At 31.9% G+C, this 15,234-nt stretch overlaps 1 protein-coding gene and 1 long non-coding RNA gene across 3 annotated transcripts in view; one reads left to right on the top strand and one right to left on the bottom strand.

Annotated features, from left to right (window-relative positions):
* LOC143203911 (protein yellow) overlaps nucleotides 1-13,033 on the top strand; it is a 94,311-nt gene extending 81,278 nt beyond the window's left edge. The window contains exons 1-4 of one of the 2 annotated variants that reach the window (XM_076416237.1): nucleotides 6,288-6,460; nucleotides 10,815-11,473; nucleotides 12,462-12,641; nucleotides 12,706-13,033. In XM_076416237.1, the coding sequence (XP_076272352.1) occupies nucleotides 6,390-6,460; nucleotides 10,815-11,473; nucleotides 12,462-12,641; nucleotides 12,706-12,995 (1,200 nt within the window). In that variant the 5' untranslated portion in view covers nucleotides 6,288-6,389 and the 3' untranslated portion in view covers nucleotides 12,996-13,033. Of the gene's footprint in view, nucleotides 1-6,287; nucleotides 6,461-10,814; nucleotides 11,474-12,461; nucleotides 12,642-12,705 lie in introns of those variants that run through there. The other variant, XM_076416238.1, reaches the window with a different exon arrangement.
* Nucleotides 8,162-8,550, bottom strand: LOC143203928 (uncharacterized). The gene is made up of 2 exons (XR_013007468.1): nucleotides 8,430-8,550; nucleotides 8,162-8,366 (listed from the first exon to the last, which is right to left on the bottom strand). It is a non-coding gene; the product is annotated as an uncharacterized LOC143203928 (long non-coding RNA).
* Nucleotides 13,034-15,234: the final 2,201 nt, after the last annotated feature.

Below are 15,234 nucleotides of genomic sequence, written 5' to 3'. Positions count from 1 at the left end.
ATTTTTTTAGCATTAATTACATCTTATATTAGATACTAGCGACCCGCCCCGGCTTTGCACGGGCATAAAATATATATGCCTATGTCACTCAATGAAAACATGATTAAAATCGATCCAGTATTTTTGGTTCATTCATTACTGCCCTTGGCCTGCACGCATTAAATTTGGAGTAAAACAATTCCTCTTCCCCTATACTTACTATGAAGATTTCCTGCTATCTTTGGAATATCTAAATTCATACAATTTTTATTACATTACACATTTTTAAACGCAAATTTTAAACTTGTAATATCTCCGAAAATATTTGTTTAATTTACATGCTGTAACGAACCATATTGATCTATATTAATTGCACACTGTATTTAAGGTACTTAATTCGATAAGGATTAATGCCGTATTGCTTAAAATAGCTTCGTAAATAAGCCATTTTCTCACGTAAAAAGTAAACAATAAAAATGGTTAATATGGGTTATCCCTAAAAGATAAACATATACCATCGCGGACTTTTTTGTAGACCTTTTTATGGTGTACAATAGTGTAGTACATTAATTTGATCTTTGAACTCGTAGGGTTAGGCAGCGTTTTTGCTAATTGCTAAATAAGCCTAAAAAAATAGGTTAATTTACGACATCACGTTAGAAACCTCTAAAATTAGCAATGTTGCCTTAGTATATTATGCATGTATTATACATATAAACCTTCCTCTTGAATCACTCTATCTATTGAAAAAAACCGCATCAAAATCCGTTGCGTAGTTTTAAAGATTTAAGGGCACATAGGGATACAGGGACAGAAAAGGCGACTTTGTTTTATACTATGTAGTGATGCTTAATACAGTCTTAATTTACAGATTTTTAATATTGTTCTGCTGTACTTAAATTAATACACAAGCAAGGCGAGTATGGGATTAATACATCAATATGTATTTCCTAAATTAAAATAAAACTAAACTACTTAAGCTGAAATTAAGAGTACACTTATACACTAAACAGGTTCGTGTGGTTTGGTTTGCTTCAATCTTCTGATTTCCTGTTTATTGTCCAGTTGCTATATTACTTCCACGTTGCTGTGATTTAGTAACCTTATTTCATGTTTTAATGCGAAATCTTGGATCACTTCGGTATCCATTTGACTCCGAGGTCATCGTGCAGCTCTTCGTTGATTACGTAGCGATAAGCATTGGTAATTAATCGTAAAATCTTGTTTTTGGTGCGTTGGATTACTAGTTAGTTTGATGTTTTAGTGCAACCCCATTCCTGCACTCCATAGATCTAAATTGGCTTTATGATTGACCGATAATACAAATTCTTTCTTCAATCTCGTTGATTTTAGGTGAGGCTGAGAGTATCTCTGACTGGCCAGTACATTTTTTTTAAAAATATCGATTTGTTGGAGAAATAAATATCGATATATTTTTTATCAGCTATATTTTTCATAGTATCGATCGATATTTTTTAGAAAATTAAAAATATTGATATAATGGCCCAAAGAAATATCGATATTTTCTAATTATTTTAAAAACTAGCGATATTTTAAATAAGCCTTTAATATCTCTAAGTATTGAAATGCACTAAACAATTAACACTTTTAAAAATAATTTAAAGTTTTTGCAATACATTTAATTTTTTTTTAAGGATATCGGCAAATATCGGCGAAGATATCTATATTTTTTATATATCGATATGTTAATGATGATATGTCGTGTTGGTTGCAACTTGTGTATCGAAGTATGATCAGAAAATGTAGCTACAGTGATATTTTGCATTTGTCATGCAAAAATGGGCCCCAATGCACATTGCAGTATACCTGCTTCAGTTTGTTGTACTTTTATTATTAAGTGGCTCTTTTTGTTTAATGTTAAACATTGTGGTTGATATATAAACGTTTAGTGATTTAGTGTATTGCTTCAGTAACATTCTCTACTGAGATCTGCGGAGGTCAAGCCTTATCGAAGGCCTGTCGCTGGCCCAGAACAAGCCGGCTAAGAATATAATTGAAAGGTCTTTTTTTGTTTTAAATTAATTTGCTTGTTGAGTCATTTTTGAGAAATATATTGTGCTTACGTCTGATCCTAGTTTTTTGTCGAATAATTCATCCGCGTCTTACTCGGTTTTCTACCGCTTTTTTTTCTTCCAAGTGTTTGATTCACTACTTTTAAATTTCTGAAATCAGATTCTGTTTTTCGTCCATATGTAGGTATGCTCCTGTTAGCAGTCGATGTGCCTTGGCTGTGGAATTTCCAAATTAGAGAAGGAAATGGAACATTTCCTCTTATGTGACCTAAAATTGACATTTCCGTAAGAAAAAAAAATGTTGATATGAGATCATTAGTATTTCAAGGTTATTTTTAATTACGTTAATTTACGCACCTATTTATAAATGGTACATGTACCTTGATGTTTGAAAGCAACTAAATTGAAATTTAATCGAATAACTGGTACCAACCGAACGCATTAGTAGTTAAAAAAAATAACAGCCTAATTCGTATACTTTGTTAAAGAACTATATCGCAAAAATATGCACTAATTTACATTTTGTTCTGACCGGTTTGATGAATTCTTCGATGATAGTTACTTCTAAATGAAAATGAACAAATAACCCTGCCTAAAAGTGGTTAATGGTTATGGGTAAATCGATAGTTCATCGAAAGAACAAAAGGTTTAGAATTAAGAATATCACTTTCTATTCTATAATGAGTGTTATAGAGTGAAATGACGTAGTTGTTCACTTAGTTGATATTGAGCTGATATTCTTTGTTCAAGAGAAATTAAACAGGTGAATGAGTCTCACGCATTGCTCATAATATATTTTTTGCGGTAACATAATGTGGATTGGAATACATCTTGTCCATATATCAATTTTTTATTTTATATTATAGTTTAAAACAAAGATTTTTTAATTTTTTTGTATAAACAACAAATTTTGACTATGACTAATAATAAACGCGACTTTTCGGCACCACTTTTTCGCAAATAAATTTCCTGAATTGTCCTAGCATAGCAGTAATTTTTTTAGCATCATGAAATGAAACAATAATATATTTTATTAGATACGCATAGTACAATCTTAATTATAAATTAATTTATTACTACTTTCTTTTCATTCATGCTTGGATCTATTCACATATATATTCAATATATGTTTCGCAAATTAAAATAAAATTAGACTAACTCAATGTTTGTTATTCAATATTTTTTGAACATTTTCAGCTTTTTGGAATGGGGAAAGTGTAATCGGGAACTTTTTCTGATTATAGCTCTATTTACAGTCTATATAGTATAACAGTCTATATATGATTTATAGTATAACTATATTTATAGTTAAGAGCTATTTCTAATTATAATGTTTATCGGTGTAATATTGTTCAGTGCTATTCATTTTCTTGCTTTTATGATGGTTCCTAAATGTTATTTGATTGACTTTAATTATATTATTCTAAAACTACGTTTAAATCGATTTTGTTTTATTCCTATTTATTCTTTTTTTACTGTTCGAGAATGATAGGTACTGTGTTTGGAAGCTTGAAATGTTTCCTTTTTTCATTACAGTATCACATGACCTGATGCCCAAATATATATATATATTTTATTATTCTCTTAATATTCGACAATCTGCCCAATGGGCAATAAGTATTTGATGAGATGTATGTTTTACAATGTCATGTAGAAAATCGCTTCATTAAGTGATCTCCTGTAAAAACTTATATATGTATACTAGTATCATATTTAATTTAATGTTCTTAATAAATATTATTCTAAAAACTATTTTATGTGTCTATTAATTAGGCCGAATGGTAGTAGACATTTTAACCTACGCACTGACATTGCGTACATTTACTTGTCATTTAACTGACACTTTTTCAGAATACTTTTCACTATCACTTCGGCTCATACTGGTTATAACAGATGGGGTAAAAGTCCCGTTACCATTTTGATTGCGCGCCATCCTGGTTATATGACGTTTAGCTCAGTTTCGCTTTATCTATTGTGTTGTGTAGACGTCCAAATTTAATTATGGATAAATATACGCCACAAGAACGAGTAGAAATAGTGACAATATTTGTTGAAAATAATTATTCCATTATTGCCACTCAGTGGAAATTGCGTCAAAAATATCTTAATCGTCCAGTGCCTAACAAAACCACAATTGATCGTTTACATGCGAATTTTATGTACAGACGACAGCAGACAGGGCTTGTTCTGAAAGGCAACGGACGTTTCGTAATACTGAAAATGTGACTCTTTGTGCACGATAGTGTGCGATAGTGGTTCCCAGTTACACATTTATGCACGCAGTTTAAGGCAAATTTTGAAAACTGATTTGAAAATGTTTCCGTACAAAATTCAATTAGTCCAAAAATTGCTACCGAGAGATCCTGATCAACAAGTTGAGTATTGTAATGCAATCCTAAGGCTGTCTTGTGAAATTGAAGATTTTTCGTCTAAATTGATAATGAGCGGTGAAGCCCATTTTCTTCTCAGTGACCACGTCATTAAACAGAAGAGTGGGTTTTAGGGAACACAGAATCCTCAATTAACATCATTGCAACTGTATGATGTGGAAATTTGTTTTTTCCTGAAATAGCAGAGCAAGGACTAGGGACCATATGATTTCCGCAAGATGGGACCACAGCTCACATAGCTCGTTCAACAATTCAATTATTGAATGACGTTTCTCCACGAAGACCAATTTCTCGAAGTGGCGATTTAGCATAGCCATCCAGATCTCCGGATTTAACAGCACCAGACTTTTCTTATAGAGTTATTTAAAATCGAATGTTTATGTGAATAAGCCCCCAACTAGACGTCTTAAAGACAATATTCGTCACGAAATTGAAGAAATTCCGCCTCAGATGTTGCAGGATGTCATGAAAAATACCTTAAATAGAGTCGAAAGTTGCATAGCAAATCGTGGTTACCATTTAGACGACATATTTTCATTCATAACAAAAAAAGTAAACACCAAATAAACTTGTTATGAAAACCAAACTTTTTCCTTTGACCAAAGTTATAGACAATCAAAATGGTAGTAGTACTTTTGCCCCATGTTGTAGTTTCCAGGGCAATATCCCGCCGAATTAAGATGTTACTGGCATAATATGAGGCGTCAAAGATGGCAAGTAGCACTTTATGAAATCTATGAAAAGGCCATGTTGGATTTGCTAGTAGTACACCACATTTGAATAACATATGTCCATATGGGCCTAGCAATTGACCTATACAGCAATATCTTATTATCCAAAGATAATTTGGATATACTCTCTCTGAACCAATATATCTGATTCATTTTAAGCGCAAGTTGTTTACACTTTAAGTACATGTTTTTTTTCCGATTTAATGGTTGATCCAGATTCATTCCCAGATATTTAATATTAACTTCTTGCGGGAGTTCACGATTATGATTTATCAGAGGACAAGTCCTACACAGTGTGAACGTCAGGTTAGTAGATTTTGTTTCATTCGCCTTGACACGCCATGTTTTCAACCACAAATTAATTTGGTTGAGATGACGTTGGAGGTGTTTTGTAGCTGACATTGGATCCATGCGATATGATAAAATCGCCATATCGTCAACACATATTGCCACAGCAATGGTCTTTCAGGTCGGTACGTCAGATGTATACAGGAGATATAACAATGAGCCAAAGAACTGCCCTGGGGAACACGAATATATTGCAGGGAGTTCAGTGTATTCGTCATAAATGTGACTTTCGTAGTTGAAAGTGCGTATGGGGCAGATTTTTTAAAATTTAACTCGAAGTCCAGTGTGTCACACCTTATCAAAAGCTTGAGATATATCGAGGAATGCAGTCGAAATATGTTTTTCATTTAAGATGTTATTTATTTGATTGGCCAGTCTGTGAACTTATTGTAATATTCCCTGTTTGTTACGGAAACCAAACTAATGCTCTGGAATAATAAAATTTTCTTCTGTGGTTCCATTGTCAATTACAATTTTTCACTTGAAAAGTTGACTGGAAAAATAATACAAAATCTCTAATATTGCAAGATTGTTACTTTAAATTATATCATGTTAATCCTAATTTTTACAATTTATATAGTTATTTTGATGCGTGAAAGTAAGTATATCAAAATCTGCCTACTAAACTAACGCACTAGCAATTAAAGAAAAAAATAACAGCCGAATTCGTATGCTCATTTAGAGAGTGGCATCATAAAAATATGTTCTAATTTGCATTTGGTTGTGACCGGTTTGGTGAAAACATTCTTCGATGATGTAGGATGAATGAAAATGGACAAACCATACGGTCGTAAATGGGCTTACCTTCATGGTTATAGGCAGACCGATACTCCATCGAACGAGCGGACGGCTTAGAATTACGGGCTTTCATTTTTCTCTAGTTCTTATAGTGAATGTGACACAGCGAGATGATGCTGTTTTCCATTTGGTTGTGTTTGTTTTTGGAATCGGTTTTTTGGGTTCAGGGAATATCAGACAGGTGAGGCAATCCTACAGATCAATAATGCTGGTGAATTAATATTTTCGTGAGGAATTGGAGATCCAAGCCCTTTTTGGTGCTGTAAATATTTATTAAAAATACATATTCCTTATGTATTACTAGATATACATAGTGCTCTGAAATTAACAATTTAATGTCAAATTATTTTTTCTTCTCCATACCGTTTATTTAATAATATTAACTGACAGAATGATATATTTATTAAAATTCATCTAACTCGTTTTTAAAAACATATTAACCTATCGCTTTTTCTGAAATAAATATTTTTTTGTATTTCCATTTCGTATGTTTGCCATAAGGAATTAAAGCGGTTTATTTATTTTATATTTTAATTTAAACACATTATTTTTAAATAATTACAACAATAATATGGTTTATCAAAGAAATAAAAACGTAATTTCGGTTTTTCATGATTTTCAAAACGTATTAATTCATACAAGTGACCACCCCGTCATTGAAATTCGACAACAATTTATTAATTTAATTATTTTTCTCTCAAAACTAAGATAATAATTTTGAAATGATAAGTTATAATGCTAAAACTTTGACGATATTTTCATTATAGGTATATTAAAACATGTTAACATATTAAAATGTATTTAAACTACCTTAAGAACTAACACTCACTAATCTTTTTTAAAATACTTTTAATTAAACTTACTTTCCACTAACAAAGCATTGATATGTTTGAAATACTACATATATGAACATTTGAACAAAAGTATCAAGTGAGATTATATTTAGAGTTGTAACAATTTCAGAGGATTAAATATTTGAGAGTACATTGAATATTGAGAGTATATATGATTATTGTCTACTGATATGTTATAAACATAAATATAGAAGATTAAATTAAGTAATGTTTGTATATTATAACAATGAATATATGAATAAAACAATTCTAAAACTATTCTTTCATTATATCATGTATATTAAAATAATAAAGACCACAAATAGGCACATATTTTTTTACAATTATAGGAAAATATATTAAATGTATTAAATGAGCTATAGACTTTTTAACAATTTCATTTGGTTACATATTTTATTGCATTAAGCGTTATATATTTTAAAATTTAACAATTTAAAATATTTGCTAGATTATTGTGAATTGTTAATGATTTCTTCTATTTATCCTGTTTTCTACGTAAATTATTTAATTAATAAAATCTTTATCTTTTCATATTTATCTTTATTTCTTACCTAAAATACACGTTCAAAAATAATAAATATCTACCTAAATGTTTAAACAAAATTGCACTTTTTACTTATTTATTATACTTTTCGGCTACTAAAACAGTAACTGTTTTCGTATTTTGTTTAAAAGTTTAAAGAACTTTTCTGTGCATGTTAAAAACATATAAAAAAAAACGTCCATTCTAAATATGCCACTTTATTCATTAATATATTCAAGCTATAATAGAAAATAAATCAATAAATCTGCCTCTGAGTATGGCCTGTAAATAATAACTTATTTTATATTTCGTTAATCAATTTTTTAATGTTAAGTCATGTAAATCTAACTTGTTCATGATTCCACCATTTGCAAATATCTTTTTCTGTATCTGATGTTAGAATACAGAGTCAAAACTTCACAATGTTGCCGTATCAACTTTGAGTTATGTTCAGTTTGGCATCATACAACAATATTTTAATCTAAATAAAATAATTACACCAAAATACTGTTATCAAGTATAATTTATTTTAAATTTACAGTAAATATAATGAATATATTATCAAAGAACTTAACTACAATTAAGTACACAGTTATAATACTTTGCACGTTATGGTTGTGTTTGATTATATTTACATTGAATTCTTTTCTATATCACCTCTGAGTTAGAACTCTAGTAGCGTTTATAGTTGTATTCCTTGGAGGCATAATCTACTTAATTAACAATTGTATATCTGAGTAATATTATTTACCTTCATTCGAGAACATATTTACCTTTGACGCTTAGTTCCTTCACTGTATTTCTCCTTCGTTTGTTCTGTTAATATCTGTATATATCTTTCTTGATAAAACTATATTTAATCACTGCATTCTCCTTAATGAATTTGCAAAACAGTTACCATAATTTCTCTCGTGACATATTTTAACCAAATGCTCTTGTATATTCTAAACAATTACGCACATATCTGTGCACATAAATCTTTTACACTATACAAGAAAATGTATCCATATCCGTATTAAAAATTGGCAGTATGTTATTTCATATTCAGGAAGTTTCATTCAAGTGAATAAGAAAGCTGTTAATTTCCTATAATTTAACATTTCTTCACAATCCCATCATTTGTCAATTTCTTCTTCAATATGTCTGATCGAGTTCATCCAAACCGAAACCAAAAGGTCTTATTAACCATTCCCGCTTCCAGCATGAAGTACAATATGCAATGAATGATTAATAAATGTTATGACTAATAAAACTTAATCAATTGTTATTCCAACGTTTACCTTTTTCCATCATTTTTTGTTGTCATAACATTGTTTTTATTATCATCTTGCCAAGAGTGACCATTGGGAATATTAGTCCCATTCTAAAATATCCATGTCTCATCTAAATATATAAATTAAAATAATAAAGTCCTCCTTCATTTTATTATATGCTTTTAAAAATTGTATTATTCCTCTTCGATGCTTTTCAGACTAATGATTTCCTTTGAAATAATTTTATGAAATTATTTTTATATTAAAAAATTATGGACTATTTTAATACATTTCATATATTTAATATATGATGGAGCTAACATCAGGCAGATCTTGATTTGTCACCCGCTTCGTGTGAGGACGGTATTTTGTCGGTGAATTCAAGATCACATTTTTCATTGTTTGAGATACTTAAGCGACCGTATCCATACTAATATTCAGTGCAGCTGAAACATGCTAAAAACATTTTCAATAAAAATCGCAAATTAATATTCAATAGTAAAAATGCTTACCTCCATTATCTCGTTCTTGTTCAAAATAACTGAATACGAGACGCAATCTGTTCTGTCTGGCTTGGGAATCTTTGAAGCAGAGTAATAATAAACTATTTGAAATTTATGTAAACAAGCAAAGCATTAAAATAACGTTTGCCGGTTTATAAACTCTCATCTCAATTGTATTGAAGAATTTGGCACACGTTTGACAACCGGACGACTTCGACAGCCTAGTTCGGTTACACGTTCGAACACATCAGACAGCATTGTATTTTTTTAAACTATAATAAAAGGAGAGAGAAAATGTTTGATTCTTAAAAGAATTTATACGTATGTACAAAAAAACTTTAGAGACACTATATATTTTAGTGACAGTGCTGATACTAATATTCTGTCAATATACATTTCTAATAAAAACTGCAGCAACTTAATATTTGATAATATCAATACTTACGTTTCTAGCGCATTTTACTGATCTTCATCTCGTACTGATTAAAGGTGCAATCCGTTTCTTATTTTGACTGGTTGTTGGCTCTGGCTCTTTCAATCAAGCCAATCACTAATATTAAACGGTGAAATATATCCATATAAGCAAAGCGCCAAAATAACGCTTGCTGTTTTATAACCTCTAATTATTATCACTAATATTTTGGATAATTTTAGACATTTGACAACCACGAAGTTTATAGGCTGACTCGGTTACATCAATTCTTTTTAACTAGAATGAAATGCGAAGGATGATTTTAAAACGAATTGACTAACACTGATCCATTGTGGTCACCCCTAAAAAATAAAACCATTTAATAAAAACATATTTATATATATATATATATATATATTTATATATATATATATATATATATATATATATATATATATATATATATTTATATATATATATATATATATATATATATATATATATATATATTTATATATATATATATATATATATATATATATTTATATATATATATATATATATATATATATATATATATATATATATATATATATATATATATATATATTGTATTATTAGTTAAAATAAACACCTCGTCTTTGGGTATTAATTTATACAAAAAAGACAGAAAATAAAGCGTATATAATTTACAAACTTGTTTTCTCTCCACATCTCAACACATTCGATGCCACTATGATGTCATCCCACTGTTAGTTTGGATGTATTATAATTATCCTAAACGTGTACTAAGGATATACAAATAATAAACCTATATGTTATTAGTGTGCGGCATTATATCATAATTGGCTACATTTTGCAATTAATTTACGTCAGATTAGTTGCATTAATATTTATAACGTGTACCTAAAAATGCACAATTCATTAACAACAATGATTTTCCTTATATCGGCGTATTTATCAGTGGGTATCAAACATTTTGTTTTTTAGGTTCTCGTTAGAATACCAATGGGTCTACTTGAACTATACCTGGACATCCGCGCACCATTATCGCTGGGCCTTGGAGTCCCGTTGCTACATTCCCGAGAACAACGCTCCCGTAGGCTTCGAAGTTTACGAAAATGCCGTCTTTGTATCGGTACCTCGTTTTCGACCGGGAGTACCGGCCACCCTGACCGTGTTCGATAGAAATACCGCTTCCAAACTGAATCCTTTATTGTCTCCTTACCCGGACTGGGATTCGAACGATCTGTCCAGCTGTCGAAACCTCCAGAGCGTCCAGAGCATGAAGGTGGACACTCGCGGAGTGATGTGGGTGATTGACGGGGTGAGAATCAACAACCTGACGCGGTGTCCTCCGAAACTGGTATTGCTCGATCTGAGAACAGGAGGTGAACTGGTCCATTCGTACGAATTCCCGTCAGAACTCAGTTCGGCGCAAGGTGGTTTTCTAAATGACTTGGTTATCGATGAGAGAGTCGGAGGCAGTTTTGCCTACATCACTGAAAATTCTGGTGATCCTGGGGTGATTGTGTATAGTCGAAAAGAAAACAGATCCTGGAAGCTTAGAGATCGTTCGATGCTAGCTGAACCTCGAGCAGTTGGTTTCTATGTGGATGGCTTGTTGTTTAATAATTCGGTACCAGTTGGTAAGTATCCCAGACCAATATAAGCAAATAATGTTTCCCACTTGGGTTTTTTTTTAAATTATCTTTTATATATTTATAAAAGACATAGAGGACATGAATACATTTATCAAACGTAGCATTATTAATATAGTATATATAAAATGTGAATTAATTTTGAGGGAATTATTGTTTAAAATTATAATCGATATTCCGATAAACTATTTATTTACTTGAAAAAATTATTTTATGTAACGGAAAGCGACACTGAGGGTTTGTATTTATTAGAAAACAGATACCTATGTCTCCCTTGTTCACCATTCAGATAGTCGGTACTCATATAGCCAGATAGACAAGACCGTACGATATAATAATAAAAATAGAAAATATGTATCTCATATTTCGAAAATCCTACAAGCAAAGGATTTTTATTCAAAGGGACCAGCTGCATAAATGCAGTGGTAATGTTCATTGATTAAGATAAATAAAGATATTTGAAAAAATTCTGCTCTGAGTTGCTAAGACCATCTTATCAACATCCTCCAGAAGCTAATGAATACTAAAGGTGATAATTAATGTGTTAGTGATTTTTATTGTGGAAAACACCAGGTATACAGCATATATATATAGGCAAACTTACGTTACTCTACCATAACGCTAGCTAAAGTTATTCGACATGTTGCAAAATACTTGAAAGGATAAAAGTGGATAGGAATTCTTAATGGTATCTTAATAATAATTTCGAGGAGTTTCATCTAGAGAACAATCTTAATCAACTTAATTTTACTACAAAAATAAATAAACAGCAACAAAGTTATCTAGAGAGAACGAATACATGAATAAATGAATGTTATATACAAAATCAGTTTTTCCCAGATATGTTAAGATCGCTTGCAAGAAATAGGCAAATATTATAGCCTCAGATTCAATCAACAATTTATTTCATAAGCAAATAAATATCTTCAACTACGACACCAAGAGGTACTTAAATAAATCCTATATTTATATCTAGATGGTATTGCTCTATCACCCAAGGACCATAATGGAGAGAAAACTTTATTTTACGTGGCTTTATCTTCGTTTACTTTATATTCCTTACCAACCAGCGTGATTCGTCAGGAACAATCTGTTTTTGATGGTAGTTGGAAGCAATGGGTGAGACCAACTGCGACAATCCCCTCTCAGGTAGATGGTACGTTATATTCAACTTAAAAATATCACGAATGTATCTTTATGTAAATTGAACTTCTTCCAAGGAATTATCATGGACAATAGAGCCAACTTGTACCTTACTTTGCTGCCTTTATACGGCGTGGCGAGATGGGATTTCAGGAAACCATCGCGGGGATTTCAGATAATCCAACAGGACGACACCACCACCATCTGGCCGGATGGGTTCGCTTTTGACCAAAGTGGTTTTCTCTACGTCATCAGCAATCAAGTGTTGCGTTATATAGATTCCAGGCAGGAGGTTCCGGTGAACTCGGATATAAAATTTCGAGTTCTAAGGACTTTCACTGGAACCAATAGTTATTTGTACGACTGAAGCCTGATGTTTTCGTTCAAATAAAACAATGACAATAAGTATTGTGTAATTTTTGTTCCTTTTCGTCCAATATCTCATCGTGTCCCACCGATCTGTCTCAGTCATAAATACTGTAAATTTTTAAAAGATGACGTAATATCTGCATATGTAACAGGTCAATTGAAAAGTCCCCGGCCTACCGTAGTAAAACATAACTTTTTGGCAAAATGTTTTTTTTTTATTCAACATAATTCCTTTCAAGGGTAATACACTGATTATAGTGACCATCCAACTTTTCGATACCATTTTTGTAGTACGATATGTCTTTTTTGCTTCAAAATAGGCCTCAGTTTCGACAATCACCTCGTCATTCGACGAAAATTTCTTCCCAACGAGCATTCTTTTGATATTTTAGAACAGGAAATAGTCGCTGAGTGCTAGATCTGGGGAATGCGGTAGATGAGGAAGCAATTCGAAGCCCAATTCATGGATTTTTGCCATCGTTTTCACACGGTGCATTATCTTGGTGAAGCAGCACTTTATTTTTCTTCAAATGCGGCCTTTTTTCGGCGATTTTGTCCTTCAAGCGCTCCAATAACGCTATGTAATAGTCGCTGTTGACGCTCCCTCCTTTTTCAAGGTAGTCAATGAAAATTATTCCATGCACATCCCAAAATACAGACGCCATAACCTGGCCAATCGACTGTTGTGGATTCATCGTATGCAGTCCACTCGGATGGCTGTCGATTGGACTTCGGAGTAAAATGGTGGAGCCATGTTTGTCCATTGTCACATATCGACGCAAAAATTCGGGTTTTTTACGCTTAATCATCTTCAAACACTGCTCCGAGTCATCAACTCGTTGTTGTTTTTGGTCAAAAGTGAGATCGCGCGGCACCCACTTTGCACAGAGCTTTCTCATACTCAAATATTCGTGAATGATATGATGTACACGTTCAGTTGATATCTTTAGAGTGTCTGCTATTTCATTCAATTTCAACGTACATCCTCTGCGTTCACCGTCTTCGGTGCTCATTTCACCACAACTCAACCTAGCATGCCAATCATTGATGGTTGATTTTCCTGGATCAGGGTCTGGAAACTCAAAAACTTCAAAAAGCAATATTTATCAACACGCGAAATTTCTTTTAATTTTTTTCACAATAACAAAAATTGCTTCACTCAAAATGCTATAATTCACAAACTAATGATCCGAAATCTGTCAATTTTATACACGCATCTTTTGAGGGTTAGGGTTAACTAAAAAACATGTGGATTTAATTCTTGCAGCGCCATCTATGTGTCAGGCCGACGACTTTTCATTTGACCTGTTATATTAGAGATTTGCATGTATTTTGATCAGCGATATTTATTAGAAAAAAATGGCAGGTATTAAGGTAAACAACTGTTAAATTTAACGGTTTTGACATTTCTCTACATGCAGTAATAGTTTTTCGTTTAATATTTTTTAGTTATTTAGTGTATACAGGTGCTTATCATGGAACGCTAAAAATTGCATTTTCGACAATCATTACTTTTGTTGTTTGATTTTCAGAAATCTGCCCATAAACACCTTTAGGAACTTATATATTGATGCTGCTATCATATCCCAATTGTCGGTATTCGTTTCGGTAAAAAAATGATAAAAAAGTGATGATTTTGATGTTAATAATAAAGAATGGGTAACTAATGGGGGGCCAAAATAGTTCGAAGAAAATGAACTGCTAAAATTCTCAAAGAACTGTCAGACAGCTTAACAGTTAGTAAATCAAGTATTTCCAGATGCCTTGATATGATGTATAATCTGGCTCTCTCCAAGAGTCATGGGTTAATCCAAGACACCCAAGCGCAATATCCATATCCATAAAGTTTTTCTGTGAACATAGCAGCATCAACAAAACGTAGGATATTAGCAGATGGTAAAACTGAGTAAAGCTGTTATTGTAAATATTTACAGATGTTGTTGTTTACATTTCTAAGCATCAACAATTATAGGATAGTTCATGACAACTCTCGAATTTTCGATAGTACGGTACTTAGACAGGCCCCGTTCTGGAAGATAACAGACGTCTCGTAACGCTGAAAAATGGCTCTGGTGTGCGATAGTGTTGCAGAGTCTCCAGAACCATCAATTCGGAGACGTGGTTCCCAATTACACATTTCTGCACACAGTTTAAGGCGAATTTTGAAATCTGATTTGAAAATATTGCAATACAAAATTCAATTAGTCCAAAAATTGCTACCGAGAAATCCCGATCAA

The sequence above is a fragment of the Rhynchophorus ferrugineus genome, unplaced genomic scaffold (assembly GCF_030347505.1).
Source record: "Rhynchophorus ferrugineus isolate W39M unplaced genomic scaffold, kcgeb_rfMv2 rfM10, whole genome shotgun sequence".
NCBI lineage: Eukaryota > Metazoa > Arthropoda > Insecta > Coleoptera > Curculionidae > Rhynchophorus > Rhynchophorus ferrugineus.
The sequence above is the reverse complement of the archived record's forward strand: the minus strand, read 5'-3'. Positions and strand labels throughout refer to the sequence as shown.